Source organism: Episyrphus balteatus, chromosome 1, assembly GCF_945859705.1.
Source record: "Episyrphus balteatus chromosome 1, idEpiBalt1.1, whole genome shotgun sequence".
Lineage (NCBI taxonomy): Eukaryota > Metazoa > Arthropoda > Insecta > Diptera > Syrphidae > Episyrphus > Episyrphus balteatus.
Genome location: NC_079134.1, coordinates 123,059,764 through 123,084,501, shown reverse-complemented (window position 1 = coordinate 123,084,501; position 24,738 = coordinate 123,059,764). Strand labels below are relative to the sequence as shown.

The following is a 24,738-nucleotide window of genomic DNA, read 5'->3' as shown; positions in this document are numbered from 1 at the left end:
TTTTATTTATAAATGTACTATAATTATTTTCAAAATCAACGAGGTACTTTTTATGAGAATAGGTTGAGAACTGACTGAGAAAAAAAATTTTAAACTATTACCAATGCCCTACCTGATAACACCGTTGCCCTACCTTAAATTCAACTCTGGCTACGGGCCTGGCCTAGAAACTAAAAATCTTTGCAATTTTTCTTTAAAAGAAAAAGTTCTCTTGCTCTGATTCAAAAATTAATGATGCCAGACTATTGATTCTTAAGAGCTTATACCTAGTTCTGGCTTATACTCGGTATTAATTTGACCGTACTACGCGTTAATACTTGTGTGAACTAATCACTTGGTATTAGTACCGATTCGAGTAGGTAAGGTACTCGTACAAAGGATTGGTATAATAACGAAGTACTTTATGATTTTGAAGTTCTGGCTTAAACCGTCCTAACTAGCAACGGGTGCTATGAAATGCGTTAATACCTGATTTGAGAACCTACTAACTTAAGAACAAGTACCGCTACTGGCGCCAATCATTCAAAAACGAATTTATTTTTTATTTAAAAATGTTTATATTATTTTTTTGTGAAAAAAAAGATTCCTTTTTCCATTTTTCCAAATCTTGACTTAAAACTAATGTAACAGACTGTTTACCTAATCGAAAGGAGTTTCCTGAAACTGTAGTGTTTCTAGCTGCTTACAAATACATAATATTTGTGGTCACATAATGCTGTAAGTAGAGGTTACTTTTAAGTCAACGGCTGGCAGCTAGAAATGTGTACAAGACAGAAATATTCTGCCTTAGGTCTTGTTCGGTCTCATGTTCAAAGTACATAATAAGTTTTCGGGAAAGATCTTCCTTTAACATCTAGTGCCTTTTTCCCACAGATCATGAATTCTTTGATGGTGGGTCAATAATTTTCTTCGCAACTTAATTCTACATGAGGTCAATCACCTTTTTTCTTAGTTCCTTGCAAGAAGTTGGAAGACAATGGCCCTTAGTAATAGAACCGAATTTAGCGAAACCTAAATTTTAACCAAAAAATATAACATGGGTACATACGTCATACATCTCCCTTCATAATTAAAAAATTGCTATACATAATACATAATTTAAAAATCGACTTAGTTATACATAGATGAACTGCTTCTAAGCCAATTTGAAGTCAAGAAGTTTAGATGTAGAATTTTAAGTTTTATTAAAATTAATTTTTTAATTAATTTGTGTTAAAATCGAGTTTTGCTAAATTTGTGTCTATTACTAAGGGCCAATGTATTTGTCCTAAAATTTAAATTGCACCTTAAGTTGGTACGAACATTTGAAGACGATTTCCAATGCTAAAGATCTGGTACAAATCCAATTAAAATAACACTACTAGAACCTGGCATCATCGATTGGACAAAAACTAGCCTAGTTGCTATCAATACTGACCAATATAAGGTTAGAGGTCTTACTCGAACATTAGTCTTCTCATTTAGGAAACTTCAATGTGCCCGTAATTAGATGAAAACCATACTCTACCATTCTTATCTATACAACATTCTCTTTATCACGAAGAGATTGAAATTCCCACAGCTAATCTTAAATATGCGTTAAATTAAAACTGCTGGCAAAAAGTTCCAAAGCAAAACAACTTTTAAGACCGCCAAAGAAACTTGGAAACATCATGAGTATTTTCATGAGTTTTATAATAATAACCAAAAAAAAACGCCCTTTTTTGTCCTAAAAGTTAAACTTAAGGTGCTTAAGTTGTAACGAACTAGACAATTTCCAATGCTAAAGATTTTGTCCAAATACCTAATCCAATTAAAAGTAATACTACTAACAAATCTGACATCGGTTGGTCAAAAACTAGCTTAGTTGATAGCAATACTGAAAAAGATACAGTTGGAGACTATTCAATCAATTCGAAAACCGCGGGTTTATCTAGTTCTATTGGCTTTCAGCCGTTAACCGAATCACCCCTAAGGTCTTACTCGTCATGAGTCGTCTCCTTTAGGAAACTTCAAAGTGTCCATAATTAGTTGAAGTTGAAAACCATACTCTAGCATTTTCATCTATATATAGAGCATTCTCTTCAGGGCGAGGGGATTGAAATTCCCACAGATAATCTTAAATTGAAAACCGCTTGTAAAAAGTTCCACAGAAAAACAACTTTCAAACCGCCAAAGAAACTTGAAACATCATGAGTTTTATAAGAATAACCAAAAAAGACCGCCCTTAATTTTTTTTTTTTTTAAACTTGTTTCCTGTGAAACTAGATACCGCCAAAAAACAACAATCAAAATTTAAGCTTTGCATAATAGACGGCAACTAGTTTTTCATCATCATCAAAATTTGCAAATTCTTAACACAAAGAGAACCCTCCTGATTTCCCAACGGAATCCTACCTACCTAACTACTTCCCATTGAACAAACAACAGGTATCTTCTTGTTATTTAAATTATTCTTCAACATCCCTTTTCAACAATATATCAGCATTCAGTTGCAAATTACATATAAAGGTACATCAATCTACTTTGTAATACACTAAACAAAAGGATAAGACAAATACAGTGTCTCTCCCTTTTGTGAGATTTTTCTAGAATTTGCATTTCCTTTTGCCAAAAAAAGATAAAGAAAAAACTAAAACTAGTTCTCTGAGAAGACAACAACAAATAAGAAAAGGATTTCCAAAAAAAAGATTAAAGAAGCAGTACTTTTTTTTTGAAAAGAATAAAGATACTTTATTGCCGCAAACAAGCAGCTGCAAAATAACAAACAAGAGAATTTAATTTTAATCATGCTTGGACGCAGGTAAAGATACCCATCTCATCCATTCTAAATACATTCTCCTTAATCCTCATTAAGAATTTGCAATATTATATCTTTATATTCGGTTTTAAGATTTTCCAACTCAGCCGTTCCACGATGCATGTGTTCTCGAATGAAACTCCGTTGAACCTTAACTTGTTCCACATCATTACGATAAATCGTATTTTGATGTAAGAGTTCCTAAAGAAGAAGACCAAACTATCAAGAATTTCATGGGTATCTCAAAAAACTCACCTCCAATTTGGCATTTTGGAAATCAACTTGTCTCTGAAGGTATTTGCATTGGGCGTCCAACTTTTGCACTCGAATGGGTAGAGTTTGTTCGTCTACAGATTTGCCAGTTGGACGCCTAAAGATTACCATAAGAAATCTATCAAATTAAAGTCTCTCTAGCTTACCAATTAGTCTCTTGGTGATTCTGAAATCTGTCTTTCATGATTTCCAGAGTTGCAATATTCACTCCAATGTTGCAATTTGTCCAGCTCTTGTCCATAGAAGTGACAACATCTTTCAATAGATTCTCTTTGACATTAGCCAAAAGAGTCTCTTTATTGAAGGCGACATTGTCTGCCTTGAGGATGTTTACAATGTCATCCAAATGTTCCAAGCTATATAGACAGTAGAGAAAAAAGAGAATCAACAGGACAAAAGAAAAACAGTTAGCGGAAATATCAAGCAACAGTTAGGTGTTAGTTGAATAGTTCAGTTATAATATTACAGCAATTATATTATGCCTCATTTACAGTTGTTTAGTTGCCATATTTACAGGCCGGGGATTGTGCAATATGAATTGATATATAAATAACATTTTGCACAAACCACGACCCTAAAATAATAAGCAAGCACTTTGTCATAGAAATCTATCTCAAAAGAAACACTAAAAAAATAAATTTGCAATAAAAATCATATTTAACCTCAAATTATCGACGAGTTCCTTGTAAAGTTGCGAGTAGGTTTCCTTTGCTTTGTTCGCTATTTCAAGTTTTTTATCAAATTGTTGTTCTTCAGCACTAGCAGTTTCCATTGTAGTTAAGTATTATATTGAGTTATAAAAGTTGATTAAAAAAAAAAAGTTTTAAACAAAATTGAAGTAGTAACGGTTGGTAGATTATAATTTAAAAATTATATGTTTGACAGACAAAAGAAACAAAGAAATTTTTATAACTGTGCGCAGAATCTTCCATCGACAGTTCAACGGCGGCGGCAGGCGGCACTCACAAAAAAGAAACGAATTGAACGAGACGAATGGAAGTTATGAAATGAAGAAAACGTCTGCGCGAAATTTCGAATGAAGCAAAGAGGAGATTGCAAAAAAATGCTGGACAGAAAAAAAAAACTTTTGTGGAAATGAAATGGAAGTGGAATTGTTAGAAATGAACGTATTCAGGTAGTTAATAATTTTTAGTTGGATTGAATGGTTGTAGTATTTGATAAGAAGGTTTGTTTGTTAGCTTTGTTAAAAGCTGAAACACAATCACGCTTTGCCGTCGATTTTGACAACTGCCAAAAGTTCAAATATACGAAATCTGTGTAACCTCCCACAATGACGCTTTTCCTACGTACGCTTTTTTTGACAAACGTAAGGAAACGTAAGAAAGCGAGCAAAAGTTCAAGCAGACTGAACTTTTGCTCGCTTTCTGACATTTATCAGACATAGTTACAGTCACCCACATAATTATTGCGCCAAATTTGAATAAAAAAAATGAATTATTGCAAAACTAGGTGTGTTTTTTAATTTCTCTTTATAGATGTTGCACATAAAAACGACATCGAGATATTTTAAATCAAAACAATTTACTTATTAAGGCTTAACTACATACACCACTTTTTGAAAAAGTACAAAAGTGAAAATATTTTTTTTCTGGCTAGCGCAATTTTTTTGTGAAAAAGAGTATACAATTTGTTTTTTAAACAAAAAAATAAGCTTTCTGCATCATTTGTTTTAATTTTCCAGCCCGAAAAACTATACAAAAATAAGTTTGAAAATTTTCACTTTTGTACTTTTTCACTTTTTGAGCCAATGTAGATAAGCCTTTAAAAACAAAAATAATTTAATGATGTTGTGGACTGAGTTTTAAGCCTGGTACGCTGCTCGCGCTAAATTTTAGCTCCCATACAAATTATCGAAAAATTTTAGCCGAGCTAAAATGAATCCCATACAAATTATCGATAACTTGTATGGGAGTTTTATCTCGTCTAAAATTTAGCGCGAGCAGCGTACCAGGCTTTACTGGTAAAAAACAATTTATTTTGATTGCTTTTGTTTTTATAACAAATTTCTATGCATTTTTTAAACACATTAATATCCTTTTTCATTTTTCCACAATTAAATCAAGATAAAGACTTGGCCCAATAATTTTGAGAGTGACTGTGTTTTTTTTTTATTTGACAGCAGATTTTATGTTTCAATCAGCTGTTCGAAGTCAAAGTGACAGAAGCGCGCTTTGAGGATTTCTCAACGTAACGCGATGACGCGTCTGGCAAAGCGTGATTGTGTTTCTGCTTTAATGGTCATGGTCTTATACTATGTTTCCACCTACGCTAAATCCGAGATTTAGCTGAGTAGATTTAGAATAAATCTCGAGATTTATTTTAAATCTACTTCGCTAAATCTCAGATTTGGGTTCATCTACCCTAAATCTAAAATTTCTACCTACTTTCAATCCGAGATTTAGAATAAAATTTGAGATTTATGCTAAATCTACTTCGGTAAATCTCGGATTTAGGGTAGGTGGAAACGTAGTATTATACCCTAAATCCGAAATTTAGCGAATTAGATTTAGCATAAATCTCAGTGTTTTCACTGGCAAAATCAGATTTATTTTGACATTTCCAAGATTTATTTTGACGTTGGTGTATGACATTTTACAAATCACAAAAGGAATTTATCAAAATTAAAATATTTCACATTACTTTTACTTTTCGTAATTTTTATTTAAAAATGAATTTGGAATTATTGTTATCAGATCACATTGCAATGCAATTCTGAATGTTTTTTCTGCCTACAAAGCTGGCTCATTTTGTCGGCCCAAATTTCCACCAAAAGTTCTTCTTCTTCAGCATCTGCAATTTTTAAGCTATTATTTCAATTTTATAATTTATAAATTAAATTTGTATTACTAGGGGCATTCACGATCTGGTGCAACAGGCCTAGTAAAAATGTAAAATTTTATTTTTTTACAATAGATCGTGAACGCCCCTCTTCTTATCTATAGTAAATATTGAAGCATGAATGATGTTTTTTTTTCCTCCACCGTTGCTTCTTTTTTTCCATTTTTTATAATTTGATTCTTTGTTTTGTTCGGGTTAATTAATTTTCATTAATTATTTTACATCAAAAGAAACAACCATAATAAACAGAACAAAAAAGACAAACTGTTTATCATGGGCGACGCGACGGTGAGCTGCCATCTGTCAAAAATAATTTTACTCTATTGTATTTTTATTTTGCAATAGTGTTAGGGTATAGCAAAAGTGCAAGACCATTGTAAAATTTCAATCCATAGGGGCATTCACGATTCGATGCAAATGGTCTTGTATCGTTGTAAAAGTGCAAAAGTGTAACATTTTCTTAAAATAAAACAACCAAATATACAGACTAAAATTTTTTTACACTTTTACAATTTTGCTATACCCCAACCCTATTGCAAAAATAAAATACAATGGTGCAAAATTTGTCTATTGTAGTTGTAGTAGTAGAAAACAAAATTTTGCATTTTTACACCTTTTTGCTACACCGGATCGTGAATACCCCTCATATATTTTGTTGTTGTAGTGTTGTAAGATTTTACATTTTTGCACTTTTGCAATGATACTAGACCAGTTGCATCGGATCGTGAATACCCCTACTATTTACCTATATTTATTAACAATCTTTCCATCCGGCTGTGTTTTATAAATTTTAATTCAGTTTCGATTGTCAAAAAACAAAAAAAATGACATTTGAAAATGAGTGCGTTCACAAAATTAGGCATGTTCCCTTCATTATTAGAGCATGGAATCATTCAGCCAAGTAGATTAAGAGAAGATTTATTTTAAATCTACTTTTTTGGAAATTTAAATTTGTATGGTAAAGGCTTGGCCACACCGGAGGGTATGCGGTATAGCGGTAACGATATTTGTACTAAAAAAATTCCACACCTGAAGGTTGATGTGTCAGTTTGGAATTTTTTTCATACAAGTACAATCACCGCTACCCGTACCGCTACCGCATACCCTCCAGTGTGGCCAAGCCTTAAATCTCAGGATTCTCTACTAACAATTTTGCTTCTATAATGCTTTACAGAAGCAACAATTGCACCTGTGAAGCTTTATAGAACCAAAATTGTTTGTCGGGTTTAGAAGAAGATTTAGCTCTAAAGCCATATAACTACAATGACCTAAAAAGTGAAAAAGTGGAAAATTTACAAAAGTAAAAATTTTTTATTTCTTTCTAGCGCTATTTGCTTTTGAAAAAAAAACTACAAAAATTGTTTTTTAAACGAAAAAATCTGCGTTCCTTTGGAAATATTTATCTACTGCTTAGTACTTAAAACTACTTTGAACTACTTTTGCTATAATGAAAAAGTAGTTCAAAGCCCAAGTAACAATTTAGCTTTCATAAAGGCTTGGCCACACCGGAGGGTATGCGGTAGAGGTACGGGTAGCGGTAACGATATTTGTATGAAAAAAATTCCACATCTGAACGTTGATATGTCAGTTTGTAATTTTTTTCATACAAGTACCGTTACCTCTACCCGTACCGCCCACCGCATACCCTCCGGTGTGGCCCAGCCTTAAGGGTCAATGCAAGCTATTTTTTGACTTGTTTAAGAAGAAGGACAAGTCTTATGCAAATCATTTTGGCACACATTACCGAATTTCCCCAAGACCTTCCTCCACAGGCAATCCACAAGCTAATAGCTTATGACGAACAGCGAAAAACGACCTTATGCAGGCCTTTTTACAAAACAATGAAACATTTTAGGGAAACTATAGCTTCGCTAAGGAAACTATCATTTGCATTGGATGTTATAATAAGGCTTTATGGAGGTTGTTATAAGATGTTGAATTTATGAATAAAAAAAAAAGATTTTGTTGATTTTTTTTTCTTCTATTTTGTTTTTTCTTCTTTTTTGGCCATGTCAATGATTTTCCTGTCGTTCTGAAATGGGAAGAATTTTATTTTAATTGAAAAAGAACACATTTTTTTTTATTTCACAAATGGCCCCGCCAGGAATCGAGGTACGTGGGACCTCTGCATACCAAGCCAGCACCTTACCAGTAGACCATACTCGAATATTAAAGATGAGTGGCAAAAAGGGAGCTAATTGAAACCTCACATAAAAATGCATTGTTATTTTCTAAAGTGTTACAAACATTGCATATCTGCAGGATAAAAGCTTTGCATACTTATTGGTGAAAAACATTGCATACTTGAGAGATGAAAACATTGCATACTTACAAGAACCTCTTGGAACAGGTCTTATGAAAGCCTTCTGTCACTTGAAAATAGAAGGCTTCTTTAAAACGGTTCAAACAGGTCTTATGAAGGTCTTCTTTAACTTATATTTACAAGGCTTCTTCTAAACACTTCCAGATGGCCTTAAGGAGACCTCCTTTGTTTCCAAAATGGATGATTTGCTTAAGTAAGCCTTAAACTAAACTTATACAAACTACCCAATTAACACATCAGCTTCTATAAATTGAAATCTTGTAGGTTCTACTTTTTATACAGCCTGTATTGAACTTGCTTCAGAATTTAATTGCTTATAGAAGTTCAAACTTGTTTAACAACTTGTAATAAGTTGTTTAAATACTGTTAAAGAAACTTAAACGAAAAAAGATTGTTTTCGGAAAAGCCTGCTTAATGAATTTATAGAAGCTTTACAGAAATTACCAAGTTTAGTATTTGATTTTTGGTTTTGATATTGAATTATCTAGCTCGGACACTTTTTGGTTTTGACATTGAATAATTTAGCTCAGACATTTTTTGTGACATTTCTGCTATTTGAACTGATTAAGTTTTTGATTTCATTAATGAATATACTAGGATGGCCGAGTGGGATGAGTGGCGGACTGCCACCAAGTAGGTACGAAGTTCGATTCCTGGGTGTGGTAAAAAATTATAAACTTTTAAAATTATTATCAATAGATATACTAAAAACTAATGGAATAATATATATAATTTCAGGTCAAAAGATAAAATTCATGATTTAAAATCAAATATAAACCAGTTAAAAAAGAATTCTTTTTTGTTGTTGTAGTTGTTTTTTTTTAATTTCGATAAGACATGTATTAAAGAACTAAACAAGCTCTTCCGAAGCTATCTGTCAAATCTGAAAGCTTGGGTAGAGCTTCGGTAAAGCTTCGTTTAAAATCCCTATAGAGGGTCAAACTTGTATAACGTTCTCCCTTTTCCATGCCCAACAACCTTACTAAAGTTTAAAAGAAGCTGAAAAGTAGCTTTTGTAATACCTTAACCGAAGCTGAAATGTTAGTTGGGTATAGCTTGCCGAATCGAAGAAAATGGACCTTATGCAAGTAAAATTGTTACTTGGGAATTCAGTTCCCTTCGTGAGCATCTTCCCCCTTCACTCTTCATCCCTAGATGCCTACAAACTCACTGCTTAGGCGATTGAAAAATCACCTTGTAGCCAGGCACTAAGGTAATTATAAAATGTCATTTGAAAAAAAAAAATTGAAAAATAACAATAAAATAAATAAAAATAAAAATAAAGATAAATGCAATTTATACAAAATTTATTGAATAAACACATTGAGTGAATAATATGAACAAAAAATTAAATCCTTGGATTTATGAAATTCAGATTTAATGGATTGGATTTAAAATTAACTTAAATCCAAACAAAATCCACATTGAATAATATGGCCGTAATTGTTAAAAAATTAGTCGAGTGCGTGGTTTGTTTTGAGAGAATTTTGTATATTATCTAAGATTTATTTCGATCTGCATACTAATAATGGGGACTTTTCACGATTCGATTTTTGCCGTGCTGCGAAGTCGATTTTCGACTCGTGTGAACGTAAGTCGCAGGCGACTAAAGTGACATCCCCATTGGGCTTTTAAGCAATTTGTCTTTTTCTTTTTCCTTTCTATCATAACTGTTTATTAAAGAAGTACAAGAAAAAACCAACCAATCAAATCAAATCAATATTGAGGAAAACAAAGGCATACTGAGGAAATCATACGCCACTCTTTTCCTCAGAATTGAAATGTCAAAAGTTTGTTCTGTTTTTTTTTTTTTTTCTTCGACACTGACGTTTGGCTTAAAAGCCCAATAGAAAAATACTAGTCGACCGACATATCGTGCGGCTAAAATCGACTCGTGAAAAGTGGGCATAAAACTTTGAAATACATTTGAATCCCATCTCATCCATCGAAATTGAAATTCCTCAACCATGTCTACATCTGGTAGTAAAAGTACAAAAAAAAAAATTTTAAAATTTTCAGTTTTCAACTTTTTTACTTTTTACGCCAATTAATTTAAGGTAAAATGTAAACTCTACCCTATATTTGTGCTATTTTCCGAACGCACCCACTTTTATTGCGGAACTCAACCGAATTGAAACATTTTCAAGAAGCCGCAACACAAAAAAATGCCCAATCTACTACAATCAAATTCTTTTTCATCATCTCCCACCGCCATTTGCAATTCATATAGTTTTATGTGCTTGTGCTGGGTGTTGACCGCGCCAACTTATCTCTTTTGCTGAAAATTTTTCAACAATTCTTCATTAAATTCAGTGAAAAATAATTTAAAAAAACTCTTTTCAAAAACTTTAATAAAGTATTGAAAAAGTGATATATCCAATTTATTAACAAGGTAAGTGAAAAAAACATGAAAAATAAAACCTATCTGGAAAAAAAAAATTTGCCCATCGTCTGGTGCGAAAAATATGGCGGTATCGAATCGAGAGAGAAAAAAAGCATTGAAAAAATTCTTCAATATTCCTATAATTTTAAAAGTGCTCCTTTTTTCAAAGTGATGTTTTTCAATTAAATTTGCCATTGACTAGCCCATGGATCCATTGATGACCTAAATTGTGTTACTTTTTTTCCTGCAAAAGATTTTGTGTAATGTTTCCTATATCACCTTTGACCGGAACATACCGCACCGGCGCGGCGGCGTTCAAACGCATACAACAACAAATGTGGCATGATTTACATAAAAATTTTATGAAGCAGGGAGCTCCTCCGGCATTTTGCGATCTCGTCTCGAAAAATGAGCTATTTCTATTTCAGTTTCAATTTTTTTTTTGTCGTTATTGATTTTTCTGTAACTATTTTTGATGGTTATTTTTTCAATTTTTGAGCTTGCGGCGTCCTTGCGATTTTCTCTTCTTTTTTCTTTGTGTGTTTTGCCTGTCCCCCCGACTCGGTTCACCGCATCTATGAATGAAGTGGTCTGACAGGGTGATGAATTTGGAATTTGTTATTTTGCCGATTATGGTATTTCGAGTTCTCTGAACAGTTCAAGGTTACAATCAAAACGAAACAACAAACGACGACGTTGACGATGAAGGTGCTGCATTGCATTGATACTTACGTGAATGGGTTCCCCCATATCGTATCGTGTCGGCGATACCAGCAGCAGAAGAGGCACGAGACTTGCCTATCTCGCGCTTAAAATATAACTTGATGGCACACAAATTGTAACTCATGTAGTTTGCATTGAACTCAATTGTATGGTGCATTTATTTAGTATTAAATCACTTAATTTTAGAATGAAAAATGCGGGAATTTACTCTTATCTTAAGTTTATGGAGAATTTACTGTACCTATTTTATTTTTTTTTGTTCCTGTTTTACTTATCATGGGTTCAATGAAGTTTGTTTTTTCTAGTTTTTGATTTTGCGTATTTCTGTCTAGAAAAAGGTAGGTATGCATAAAATAATTATTAATCGTTTTATGATCATCGTGATCGGAAAAAAAGTAAGTGCTCAAAATAGCCCTTTTGTGACACATAAAATGGCACTTATAAAATCGTCGGCGAATGAACAACAGTTAAATTTTCACTCTTAAAAAAATACTGAAAAATAAAATATTTACAGATTTTCGGATAAATTGAAAACAATACAAAAGATTTGAAGGATTGTTGTATTTTTAATCAATTTTTTATTAAATCATCTGAGCCGACGATATGGACAGCTTCCGTAAATTTTATAGACCACAGATTAGAACTAAAAACACTTTTGGACGGATATAATAGGTCTTTTTCTTTTCGAGTTTTTAGCGAAATGAACTACAAGTCACGTGTAGAAAACCAAAGCGTTTGCTTTAATTTTAGTATACGAATACGTTCAATTCAATTCAATTTAAGTTTATTGAACTTGCTATTTATAATTGACTTAAAATAACTTATTTATAAGAGACATTGTTGGCACAAAGGGGGCCTAACGTTAAACAATGGCAAAGTTTTAAAATATAAACAAATATAATACATGGATAAACTTAATTTAAAAAGTCTGTTGACTAAATTGTCCTCGGGGTGTTCAGGCCCGGATGTCCAGTTGTTGAGTTGGTGTATACGAATACGTTCTGATGAAGTTGTGTAGTATGAGAATTTTATCATAAAAATCTCCTCAAATGTAACCTTGAAGAAAATTTAGATTTAATTGACGAAAAGTTACACGGAAACAAGTGTCTGGTTCTTTGGAGAAACATGGTTCTAAAAATCGTCTTCTTGTTTTGTCAACTATTTCCGACAAAAGATTAAAGACGGAATTCGTATCTTGAGCATTCGCTCAGTCTCGAGTAAACGTCTGAGAAAGAATTTTCATTTCTTCAGTTTGCAGTGGAAAGCTTCCTTTTTTTTCTCTCGTATGAAATATGACGAAGGAAACTTTAAAAAATTTTTGTTCTCATCGAAAAACGATATCGTTTCGACGATGGTTTGATTTTGATGACTTCAATATCAATAATCACTGTCGTCTCAGGCGATTACGTGTTTTTTATGCTTTCCGTAATTCGATTATCATTCTGCATGATTATTGGACGATAGCTAAATAGGTATCGTTTTGGGTAATTCTTAAAAAATGTAAACAAATTAATCCTTTTTGAAACTTTATCAATTTATAGAACCAGTTTTATGTAAATCAGCACAGATAAAATTATCTACACCTACAGTAATAAAAAAAAAATATTCGACCTTATCACCAATTCAATTCACAAAATCCGATCGTAGTGACGATTTGTATGAAATTTTCTATTACGAAAATCAAATTTAATGTTTTACATATATTCCCATTTTCAAATAAAGTTAGGCGTTCAAAAGGGACACATTTGAGATCAAACAATAGGCTCCCTACCGGTAAGTACAACAGATAATTGGTGATGATTCTTCAGTTGCCCATCACATCAAAAAGAATTTCAGAAACAACAAATGCCTAGCATCATTTTTTTTATGAGCAACAAAGAAATTCAACAACACTACAAATTTAGAGTAGGTACAGCTGTGAACACGAAAATAGCAGTGCTTACACAATTTTCATAAAAAGTTAAATATTTTTAAAGTGCTGCTTTGCAAAAAAGTTCAAAACTATGTTTTGCATTGGGCGGGACCTCGCTTATTAAAGCAGAAACACAATCACGCTTTGCCAGACGCGTTACGTTGAGAAATCCTCAAAGCGCGCTTCTGTCACTTTGACTTCGAATAGCTGATTGAAACATAAAATCTGCTGTCAAATAAAAAAAACACAGTCACTCACAAAATTATTGGGCCAAGTCTTTATCTTGATTTAATTGTGGAAAAATGAAAAAGGATATTAATGTGTTTAAAAAATGCATAGAAATTTGTTTATTCTTTAATCCTATAGTTATAAAAACAAAACCAATCAAAATAAATTGTTTTTACCAGTAAAACTCAGTCTACAACATCATTAAATTATTTTTGTTTTTAATAAGTAAATTGTTTTGATTTAAAATATCTCGATGTCGTTTTTATGTGCAACATCTTTAAAGAGAAATTAAAAAACACACCTAGTTTTGCAATAATTTTTTTTTTTTATTCACATTTGGCGCAATAATTATGTGGGTGACTGTAACTATGTCTGATAAATGTCAGAAAGCGAGCAAAAGTTCAGTCTGGTTGAACTTTTGCTCGCTTTCTTACGTTTCCTTACGTTTTAAGCGTCATTGTGGGAGGTTACACAGATTTCGTATGGTTGAACTTTTGGCAGTTTGACAATCGACGGCAAAGCGTGATTGTGTTTCAGCTTTTACTGTCTTGTATAAAGCATTTATTGAAACACTCTAGTTTATGCCCGAACATTGAAATAGCAGTGTCTATGTTTTTTTCTTTTTCAAGCTTCCAAATGTAACTTTTTTTTAATTTTTTTTGGTAAATAAACGTTTTTTTTAAAGTAATATTTCTTCTTTAAGCCTAAATTGGCATTGTCAAAAGTTGTCAAAATGGCCCGCAGAAAGCATTGTTCCCACAGTTCATGAAGATCAATAAAACAAACTTTACTAAGAGGAAAAAACTTACCAGTTCATCTAAGATATCATAGAATATCCCGTTGAAATGGTGAGGAAAACAGCAACATCCAAAATAAGTAACATTAGCTCGAAAAACGTAATGTAAAAAGAATCAGGACTTTGCGAACTGATTGATAAATTAGCTAATTGGCAAAGTATCATCCATTAATAGGCTCCAACAACGAAAAAACTAGCTACAAGTTTCTGTTAGCGCTATGGCATTAACAGAACATGTTGCTGGAAGCTAAACAACTAGCCTAAGGTCTGCTAAAAGCACCATTACTAACGAAAAAGCATGTACGAAAATGATTTAAATTCGTAAACAATTGCAAGTGAGGAACTTTCTATGCACTTAAAGTTGCTCCTACAAAAATAATGCTCACTGACATATTTTGTTCCTGAAATGATCCATAATCATTTCTATTGTAGAACCATTTTGGGTCTTCCAGAAAGTTATCACAAAAATTCTTAAAAGCTAATACAACAGTGGTTTGCGAGAAACTACTCGTGCTATAGAATAGCCCTCACAATCGGCCAACTTGAATGGGTTTTAAAATTTGTGTTTCATCTTCAAGTGAATGAAAGTCTGTGCTTAAATATGGTCATTCAAAATAAATTAAATAAAAAATAATTGAATATTTATGTATCTTGAAATAAGTTAAAGTGACTCTCTGAAGTCATTCATCTTTCAGTTACTAAGCAATCGCGTACTAATATTTACAGCGCTCATAATTTTAGCTCTGCTACATTTTTGTTGGAATCTTAAATTTAGCTCGATATGCATTGCATACTATGCTAAATGTAATGATTAGTGTTGAGGAGTGCTCTAAAATGTGACTAATGGTTGGAATATCCACCATATTTTGTTTATCGAAATCGACCGATGTTCGTTAGTGGGACAAAAAAGATAAACACAATGACACATATTCTCGTTGTTATCTAAACTACGATATAAAGATATGCATCGTTTATCGCTGTATCAACATACTCGTTAAAACAGCCTGAGTCATGACTCACGGTTGGTAAAAGAAAGACAAATTATCCAGCCTCTGTTTTATTTTTTTTTGCCAATTGCCTTCGTTTTTATAAATAGCCACTCTTCGAGAATATTTCAATTCAATTTATGATTAAATTAGATAAATGAAGTTAAAATTCATACATAACTAGTTGATGATGACAATGAGCAAACTACTTTTAATGTTATCAAAATCAAAAATGAAAATGAAATTTACAACCACGTGAATAAAACGAGCATCTTCTTGAGGTTGTTTTGTTCTTCAAACTTGTTTATTGTCTACATATTTTGCAAATTTACATAATTTTAATTAATTTTATTGTTAGTATACAATTTCAGTCTTAAACTAGTTCTTTTCTTGCGATTGTATACATTTTTTACGATTAAATCATTTTAAATCGGTAAAATAAATTCTAATCTTTTTGTCTTCAAGAAGATATCTATACAGTATTGTATGCAAATATTTTAATTGTATGATTGATAAAGAGGTTATATAACAGCAAAAAAACTTCGGCGAAAATAAAATAAATTCCAGTGCGAAAAACCCATCAACTTAAAGGGTGAATCGCAAAGGACAGGTTTTACTTTTGTATCGTAATATTATGCATTTGCACGTCAGTAAATCAAGATAAATGATGATGTCCTTTTTTATTTCTTCCTAAGTTACCATAAACAGAAAGAAAAAAGAAACAATAAATAAAGTTGTCTTTAACTTTCATTTAAGATTGATTATAAACAAAAGACAAGGTTCCAAATGAAGCTATATTTTGACCTTGAAAATGTGTAAAGCAATCCATATAAAGCAATGATCTCCTCCATCGATAGTGCCAGATGTTTGTTGAAGCTTTTGATACAAATGCCGTAGATACTTTTAATGCATTTAATTGATATCAACAACAGCAGAACAACTCGTGTATTGAATTTCTTTGTTTTATCGTGATTTGAAATATAATTCAACTGAAGATGTAGGAGTTTTTTTTTTGTTGTATTTTGTGCACATTGTCACGCGTTTAGGTTTTGAAACATTGTTAATGAATTACACAGAAGAAAGAATGTTGCAATTATAATGTATGTTTTTATAAGTTATGGAAACGGATATTGGTTTGCTAGATGGGAAATAAGAATGCGCTTGAATTAAAAATAAAATGAGATGATGCTTTTAACAAACAAAACTTTTGGGTGGTCTATGAAATTGTCTTTTTTAACACTGGTGTCCCACAAAGTCATGGATACGGATTTCCATGAAGGGTTGTCATCTTTCTTACTACTTAATTCGGATTATTGTGGTTGATTCTTTCTAGTTTCTGCCAAAAGCAGATAGGTTTTCTTCGCTACCAGTGAAAACGTGATGCATAGCTATCTTTAAAATTAAACACTAAAACTGTGAAACTATTGAGACACAAATTACGATTTGATATTGTTGATTCAGATTACCAATTTTTTTGTAGTGTTAAAAGAGTAGGAATCGAATTTTTGGACATTTACGAATGGTTTGACAATATTTACCAAGCTCTGTTCTTCAGTTTCAATACATCAAGAGGAGAACGGGTCTAGCATCGTGGTTAAATGGCACAGGCTTTTTTTTCACTAATTTAAAGTTTTCCTTCGTACTTCAAGCTTTGTTACTTCTGCTGTCACACAAAGCATCTCCCATACTTTCTGAACAATGTCCAATATTGTGAACCGTATGTGAAGTAAAATGGCCGCGTAGAGCCTTTGGCATTCTTCTATGATAGAATAAAGCAGATTTTCCCCACCACTTCATCCACTCTATGCTTACGCCATGATTTGTGTACATTTTTAAACTTTTCCGACTTTGGAAGCACTACTTCATTCAAACAAATGTGGGGAAGAAGCCTGTGTTGATCAAAAAATGGGCATCATAGGTATCCTGTCTTCTACGAGATTATTGTGATCCTTCCAGAATACACAACCATACGGCAAGCGCTCGTCGTCGCTATCTCGGGATATCGGATATTCACTTATGATGGTACCATGGTCAGCAAAAAATAATTGATGCACTTTTGGATCCAAGCACTTTTTCAACCAGGTAATCAAGAACTGTAATAAAGAGCAGAGGACTCAAGAAGCTTCCACGGCACATCTTCTTTGATTTCGATTTCTTCGGTAACTCAAGCTGCACATCTTACTTTTGTAACCACTCCATCATATGCGTCCATAATTATTCTTTGCCGTTAGGCAATAAGGTCTTAGGTAACAAAATTGCGTTTTTGGATTTTAGATTAAGTCAGAATAAGTTCTTTAATCTCTTTTATTTCTTATAAAAAAACATAAATCTGAGACAACTGCTTCATATAGAAATAAGCGGGTAAATACTCAAAAGTTTATCGATTTTCATGCATTTCTCAAATTTAAATCTCATTTTCTGAACAATTTAGGAAAGAATTATTCCAACATAGGTTTCGGATCTCCTCGTTGGTGTCGATCGAATAATTTTAATATTTTTATGAATTGTCATTTGAAGTCATTTTTGGTAAAAGCTTCAGCTACGGAAGTTTATAGGTAAGAGGTCGACGATATGTCAGATGTGCTGATGCTCATTGTGGTCAGAAAGGTTGTTGTATTTTTTGCTATGATATCTAAATCTCAACTCGGTTCGGCGGCAATCATATTTATAGTTTTGACTTGATACATTGTTATTGTGACTATTATAAGTTTAAACATATCAAAATGGACGCATTTCCTTTTCATTCCCTTAAAATGGCATTCTCGTACGTCTAAAATCCAAAAATCCACCAACCGCTAAACTAATAATCTCAAAATAAAATGTTTCGCTAACATTGATAAACATGTATTAACTTAAGGTAAATTGGTTCTAAATTATGATAATTTTCAAAATATTGGCGCTTGTGTCCGTTGATGGCATAAACGAATAACCAAAATTATCAGATAATTTATTAATTGAATGCTGCTGTCCTTGCATATGAATGGTATCCCATTAATCGAATGAAAAGGGTTGCATCATGTCACTTATAAGTACATACACTTTATGAAATATGTATTGAGTACACTTTTGTAATATGAACAGAACATTGTACATACTTATGTAGAGGTATGAAACAATTAAATAAATTAATTACCTGAGTACTTGACATAATTAGCTACCTAAATTGCATAACATGCACTTAAGTTGTCTCCCCTGTCTGCTATTAAATAATTTTAACAACATTTGCTATTAAAGAATATAAAAAAACAATAACAAAAAGCGAAAAAAAAATCTGTAAAAAGTATAAGCCATCCAGATGAAGTGTTATGTTATAACTTTTGGGTAAGAAGACAGACGGGGGTACAGGATTTACAAAAAATACTAAAAATCGAATCGTTGTCAATAATTCATAGCATAGAAGAAAAGGAATTTCTGACACGCGATTACAACATTAGCTATTGGTCTTAGAAACTCCGAAAATAAAAAGAACAAAGTCACCATACCATTAGCGCCTCTGCCATAGCCCGGACGGAAATGTCCACTGAAAAGCAACGACTTGGTCATGTTGCGTGGTCAAAGTACAGCGGAACTTACTACAGAATTCAAAAACTTTAACTGTTGTGTGTATGTGGCGATTGTGGCAAGACAAGTCATTGGGGGAGGGTATAACTTGATTGAAAAGTAATTTTTAAAGGATTCGCACGGAAGCAGAGCAACAGCAGGCAAATCACATACATATACGATATGCATTTGAATATCACTGCAATCATAGACAAAACTTTGTGGTCATCCACTATTCCTATTCATGGTGGGTTGGGTATCCATCCGAAGAAGACGTCGTCGTAGCAATTTGCTCAAAAGTCATTTTTAATTAACGCCTTTCAAATATTAATCGGCCAAACGTCGATTGTGGTTGGCTTCTCCACAGCGACAGCACTCTGGTATAGTTTCGGCTTTCTAAAGAGTTCAATTAGAGCAGTGGCTTGAAATTCTTTCTGCTTTTTTTTTTCGACGTCCTTCTTTTTCTCCTTCTTCAACATCGCTATCGTCCATGCTTCCCCATTGACTTTGGAAAACCAAAGTTGTCGTTGGTTGTTTTGCCTGTGGCCGGACTTGAAAGAGGTGGCAGTGGTGGCATCTACCGCTTGACCAATTTCCCATAAACGAACGGTGTGCTGTTGTCAAACTGTGTTCGGTGTTCTTGACCACTCCACAAGCCGATTGCCATGGCGACGCATTGTTTTGACAAACTGCCCTGATGAAATAATAATCAAAGAACCATCTTTATGCATTTGTAAAGATAGAAAACCACCAATATGCGGTGTTTGAGTGTGTGCAAGTGACAGGCGAGTGGTAACCCATGATTAGAGTGGGTGGGGTGGGTGTTGTGTGGGTGGAGTGGATTTGACTGGCACTGGCACTCAAACCAAAAGTTTGTTCAACTCCTTTATATAGTTTTTTCTTTTTTTTTTAACTTGTCCTTGTATACAAACATGTATGTATACATGCATTTCTATTGACTTAATTGGACACAGGAGGTAATTTTCTAGTTCGTGGATGAATAGATAGACCCCCAGTGGACATAAATGCACGAGTTTCAAATGTAATAGTTTTGGGTGGATATATGAAATTATAGTGGGATAATAAGTTTATATTAGAGTTGTGTGTTGGGAGGTTTTTTTTTATGTTTGATGTTGTATATCTCACCCCTTTGGTTATTGTAATAAAAATAATGCGTGTGAGTTTTTTTTTTTTTTTTTTATTTCTCTTGGAAATGTGTCAAAGCTATTGGCATTTCACATTTATTTAATGGATCGCTTTATCAATAGAATTTACTGGGAGGTGAGAAGCAAGTACATATTAGGGATGCCTTTTGGGGACTTGATGTAAAGATTTTTTTTTTTAATTGAGGATACTTTTTATCTATAGCTGATCTCTGTATATTTTGTCGCATTGGAAACTTCTACAGGTTGGTTGACTGTCGTTGCGTGTCTTAAAAGAAACATGAATTATATTGCTTATCATTTATTTATTTAATTTGCTATGTTTTCAATTCAATCTGTTGTTTAAACTTGATAATGAGAGCTGATGGCATGTTCTGTTTGTGAGATGATATCTTGACTCGAAGTATTCACAAAAGATTTATTTTCATTATGAACAAATATTTACGTTTACTAATTAAATTTTGTTCTAAATGTTAGTAGATACATTGGATGATGTTTTTTTGTTTGGTATAAAAACTAGAATTCCTAGAGCAAAAAATAATGAACTAGTTTCATAACAGTATCAAATGCATGCACTCTTACAGTGGTGTGCACGTACATAAGTAAGGACGATTTTTAACCAATGTTAGATCTTTTTCAAAGAATTTTCTGCGTTGCATTTTTGTGCCTGTGCTAAGGATTGTTGTCCTACTGATGTTTGCAGGTTTTTTTTTTTATGTTAGGCTAAATTACACTCTTAAGAACGCTGTAATTTAGAAAATTCCGATGCCCGCAGAAGGACTATTTCCCAAATTTACTTCTGCAATGTCGTGACTATGGAAGGTAGTGTTTTTTTCAATTGAATTCTCATTATCTCTGACAAACAAACATACATATAAGCTTTTGCATCAGATGAAACCTGTGGTCGAATTGGCTAAGGTGAAATTTGATAGTTGACAGTCATATTGCACAATTTTGTTGCTGTTGTTTTACGGGCTTTAGAGGATATACAAAAAGACCAATTTGACTGTCAAATATCACCTTAGCCGATTCAGTCACTGTTTATTTCCGTTGCCATAATAAAATATAGTAAATCTGAACTGATTAAAGAAACATTTTTCTTATTTTTTCTTATATCCATTAGGAATGTTTTTTTTTTTTTGTGTTTTGAATATCAACAAAACTTATTGATTGATATGTCTCCCTCATCCAAGTTTAAAGTTAGTTTCTATTGTTTTCCATTGTTTCGCTTTCGTGGCTAGAAAATATATGTATGATTTTCTATTCGAAGAACATGCACGGTATTATGTTTGCACTCAAAATTATATTTGTTAAAAGCGAAAATAATTCCCATTAAATTAAATAAATTGTTTGTTTAAAAATTATTTAAAATGCTTCCATTATCTATTTACTTTACTTTTTTATGCACTTCAAGTACAATGTTTAAAGAAATTAAAATGAAAGCCCGTTCAAGATTTTGTAGTACACTCATGCATCTACATTAGGGTGGTTCTTATCCGGAACATGCAGTTGCCGCCATCCACCCCAGTTTTTATGAGATATTAAATATATTAGACTCGCGGATTGTACCTGGAGACTAAGCAGTTGAAGTAAAAATCCGCAAAAGTTGAGATTTTTTTTTTCGCAAATTAGAACTTATTGATATCCATCCACCGTGGAATTTCGGAAAAAAAAAATAAACAAAAACAAGGGAAGTCAGGCGGACCATCTTTATTTCTGTACCAAAAAGAATTTCTGCTGTATTAAAAGTAGATATTTGTTTCTAAAACAAGTAAAGAAAAACCTTGGTAGAAAGGGATGGTATTCGGATGAGCATGTAATTTGACAACTTTATTTTCCATGTGGTCGGTCACGCAGCCACAATCATACTAGAAGCTTTTTTTTTAAATAATTGCATATCAAATTGGTTAAGTATAATGGAAAACATTTCAATGGTATTGGCGACAAATATGATCGGAGAAGTTGGCTAAGGAGAACAATGCTGTAAGATTACAAATAAATGCTAATTAATAACCATGTCAGTTATATTCTTCATCAAGAGCCTAGAACGAGTTCAGCTGCAAGATTTGATTAAGTTTGCTTGCTACTGGCTGTATTGACCTTACTAAAATTGCTAGTTTTAAATCTATTAAGTTTTATTTCCTAAAATGCTGCGAACTATAATTGAATCATCAGTTGTAAGAACAGAATAAATCCACAACATGGGCCAAGGAAGATAGCGAAGGATATGTTTTCGAACATATGGGAGGGATGGCCAAGCGGATGCCAACAACACCGGGTAAACCTTCATGGTTCTAGCGAACCGTTATCTTGGTGAGATGGTGGATTTAAAATTGAGCATAATCTGGCTTGGAAATAAAGATAAGAAAAATTATATTTAGGAACGATTAGTAATAAGAGGGGGTTTATATCATTAGGTTTAGTTTAGTTTAGAATTAGTTATTGATCATAAGAACCATTATCTATTTCCAAGTCAAGATGATGATTATTGATAATCCATGCTTTCACCAAGGTAATGGCATAGGTGAGTGAGTATGTCTCTTCCTTTCTTTCTTCTCTCTAACCGTCCGTCCGCTGATAGTCTGATTTATTCGAGTAGCTTTCTTCTTTTTCTCTTGCTTTATTTTTAACCTTTTTTTATAGATCTGGCATGTAATTTTTATGAATTGAACTATAGGTGTTTTGGAAAGGACAAAAAACCTACCCGTCCGACGAGCTTAGCTGAGCCTCGACAAGCATGCCGCCGTCCTAATTCAAAACTCCAAAAAAGCCCCTATGGCCAAATAACAAGTTCATTTCAATGGCTGTTGGGAAAACGCAAAAATTCTAGATTCAAAGTTATCATTTACTAATTACTACGATTCAATAATCAAAAAAGCTAAACTCGGAATTGCACTCGTAGGAAATAGAATTGAAAGTGTCCACAAGAAATTTATAAGCTTTACCTTCGATTTCTTCCTCGGTCAGATGTAATTGTATTGTCTTTCTACTCTCAGAATCTTATTCTCTTGAATATCCACTCCTTTTTTACAGCCTTGCTTCGTCGTTGGATTAATGAATGGATATATGTATTTCATCCTTCTCAGTTTTGGGTCGTTTGAACTTTAACGTGGCCCGTGTCGGGTTAAGAACTAGATTGCCAATATGTCCCAGTTTTAGTAGATCGAATTATGGGTCTAACAGTCCGATTAATCAGTTGATTATTATTTTTATAAATACTACAATTAATTTGACTCAGTTAACGTTAATATTAAATCAAAACAGTTTAAAATTAGATTTTTCATTAATTTTGTAAATTAGAAATTCAAATTTTGTTATCTTTTCTTTACATATACATTTATTTTCATTATTATTATTTATACAATTATTTATAATTACCTGCAACGTTAAGAACAATAAATCAAAATATCAAAATCAAATCTGAATCGGGTCTTTTTTGCTTTTTTCTAATGTTTGACCTAAAGATTCTCATTACTTCGTCAATTTTGCGCCAATCGACTTAAAATACTCTTGAAATACTATGCATTAAAAATAATAAAAAATGCAAACAAAAATTTATAAACTTACATATCTCCAACTCTTAAGAACAGAATAAAACCTGGTTTTATTCTTTTCTTCAAACTTTAGGATTTTTCACCCCCTGTAACTTCGACAGTCAAAATATTTTGTTGTTTTTTTTTCGACTTAAAAAATGTACATATCTACGTCTAAAGATGCCATTTTCATCAAAAGATCATTTTCGGAAAAAAGTGGACTTATTCTGTTCTTACAACTGATGATCCGATTAATTTATTCGAGAAAGCTCTCCGGCCTGAATGAAGAGAGCTTCAAATGACCAAAGTTTAGACTTCGAGAAAGTATGACAACTATAAAGAAATTCTTGCTTCTTTCTGCGCAGCTAAGACAGCCTGTAAGTGAAAAAGGTCTTTTAAATGCAAATTGGCACGGCATTAGTTAGCAGAAATAGAAAAATAGGAAAGAATTTTTGTTGATGCAGTGAATTAAGACATAAGATGATTATTATCTCATATAATCCGACAGTTGACGTCCAGTTGAAGTTGGGGATAAAATAACTAAACAAGGTCTTTGAAAAAAACTAGCCTTTAAATTCATGTTTGTTTTTTTTTAGAGTAGAAGATTCTTCTCATTTTCCGCAAATTTCTTTGAAACAAAAAAGAAAATCAATAATTCGCCCAATACATATTTGTTTCTTTTAAATACTTACCTAAACTACCAGCTGTAGCAGATTTACAAGTTGTGCCTTAAGGGTACCGTAACGTTAAACTTAGGGCCATTTAATCCCATCGGGAGAAAACTCTCATCACTCTTAAAAAAAAAACCTTTACTTTTGTGTTATTGAGTGATGGATAAAATGTGTATAAATAAACAGTCATGTCCAAGTTTTGGTAAAAGTAAAATAAATCAGACGTCTTGCGATTTTAACTGATAGCTTAAACTTTCATAAATCTTAACTATCAATGTGTCCCATCTAATTTTCCACTATGATATTGTTGCCTTTTTTTATATTGGGCTATTCCTTTTATTTTTATAACGATAACGAAGTGCTAATTGCCTTCAAATTATACCATTCCCTATCAACGGCAACAAAGCAATTAATTGTAATTTGATACTTGCAATAAAATCATTGGCGGTCTGTACCTCTTAAAGTATTTATGTTTTAGGGGATGAAATTAAGGAAATATCATGCACCGCATAAGTTTTATATTCTAATAATAACACAGAAAGTCCTTGCTACCAACTACTGTCTTTCTC

The 24,738-nt window shown here is 32.7% G+C and overlaps 2 protein-coding genes across 2 annotated transcripts in view; one reads left to right on the top strand and one right to left on the bottom strand.

Annotated features, from left to right (window-relative positions):
• Window positions 1–2,715: 2,715 nt before the first annotated feature.
• Window positions 2,716–4,071, bottom strand: LOC129917953 (uncharacterized). Its single transcript, XM_055998214.1, has 4 exons — window positions 3,715–4,071; window positions 3,199–3,408; window positions 3,035–3,149; window positions 2,716–2,980 (listed from the first exon to the last, which is right to left on the bottom strand). The coding sequence occupies exons 1-4, from the start codon at window positions 3,822–3,824 to the stop codon at window positions 2,822–2,824; spliced, it is 594 nt and encodes a 197-aa protein (XP_055854189.1). The 5' UTR covers window positions 3,825–4,071; the 3' UTR covers window positions 2,716–2,821.
• Window positions 4,072–10,436: 6,365 nt separating this feature from the next.
• The window catches only part of LOC129917880 (uncharacterized), a 52,328-nt gene continuing 38,026 nt past the window's right edge, over window positions 10,437–24,738 (top strand). The window contains exon 1 of the mRNA XM_055998083.1: window positions 10,437–10,626. The gene's annotated coding sequence lies outside the window, so the exon portion shown is untranslated. The remainder of the gene's footprint in view (window positions 10,627–24,738) is intronic.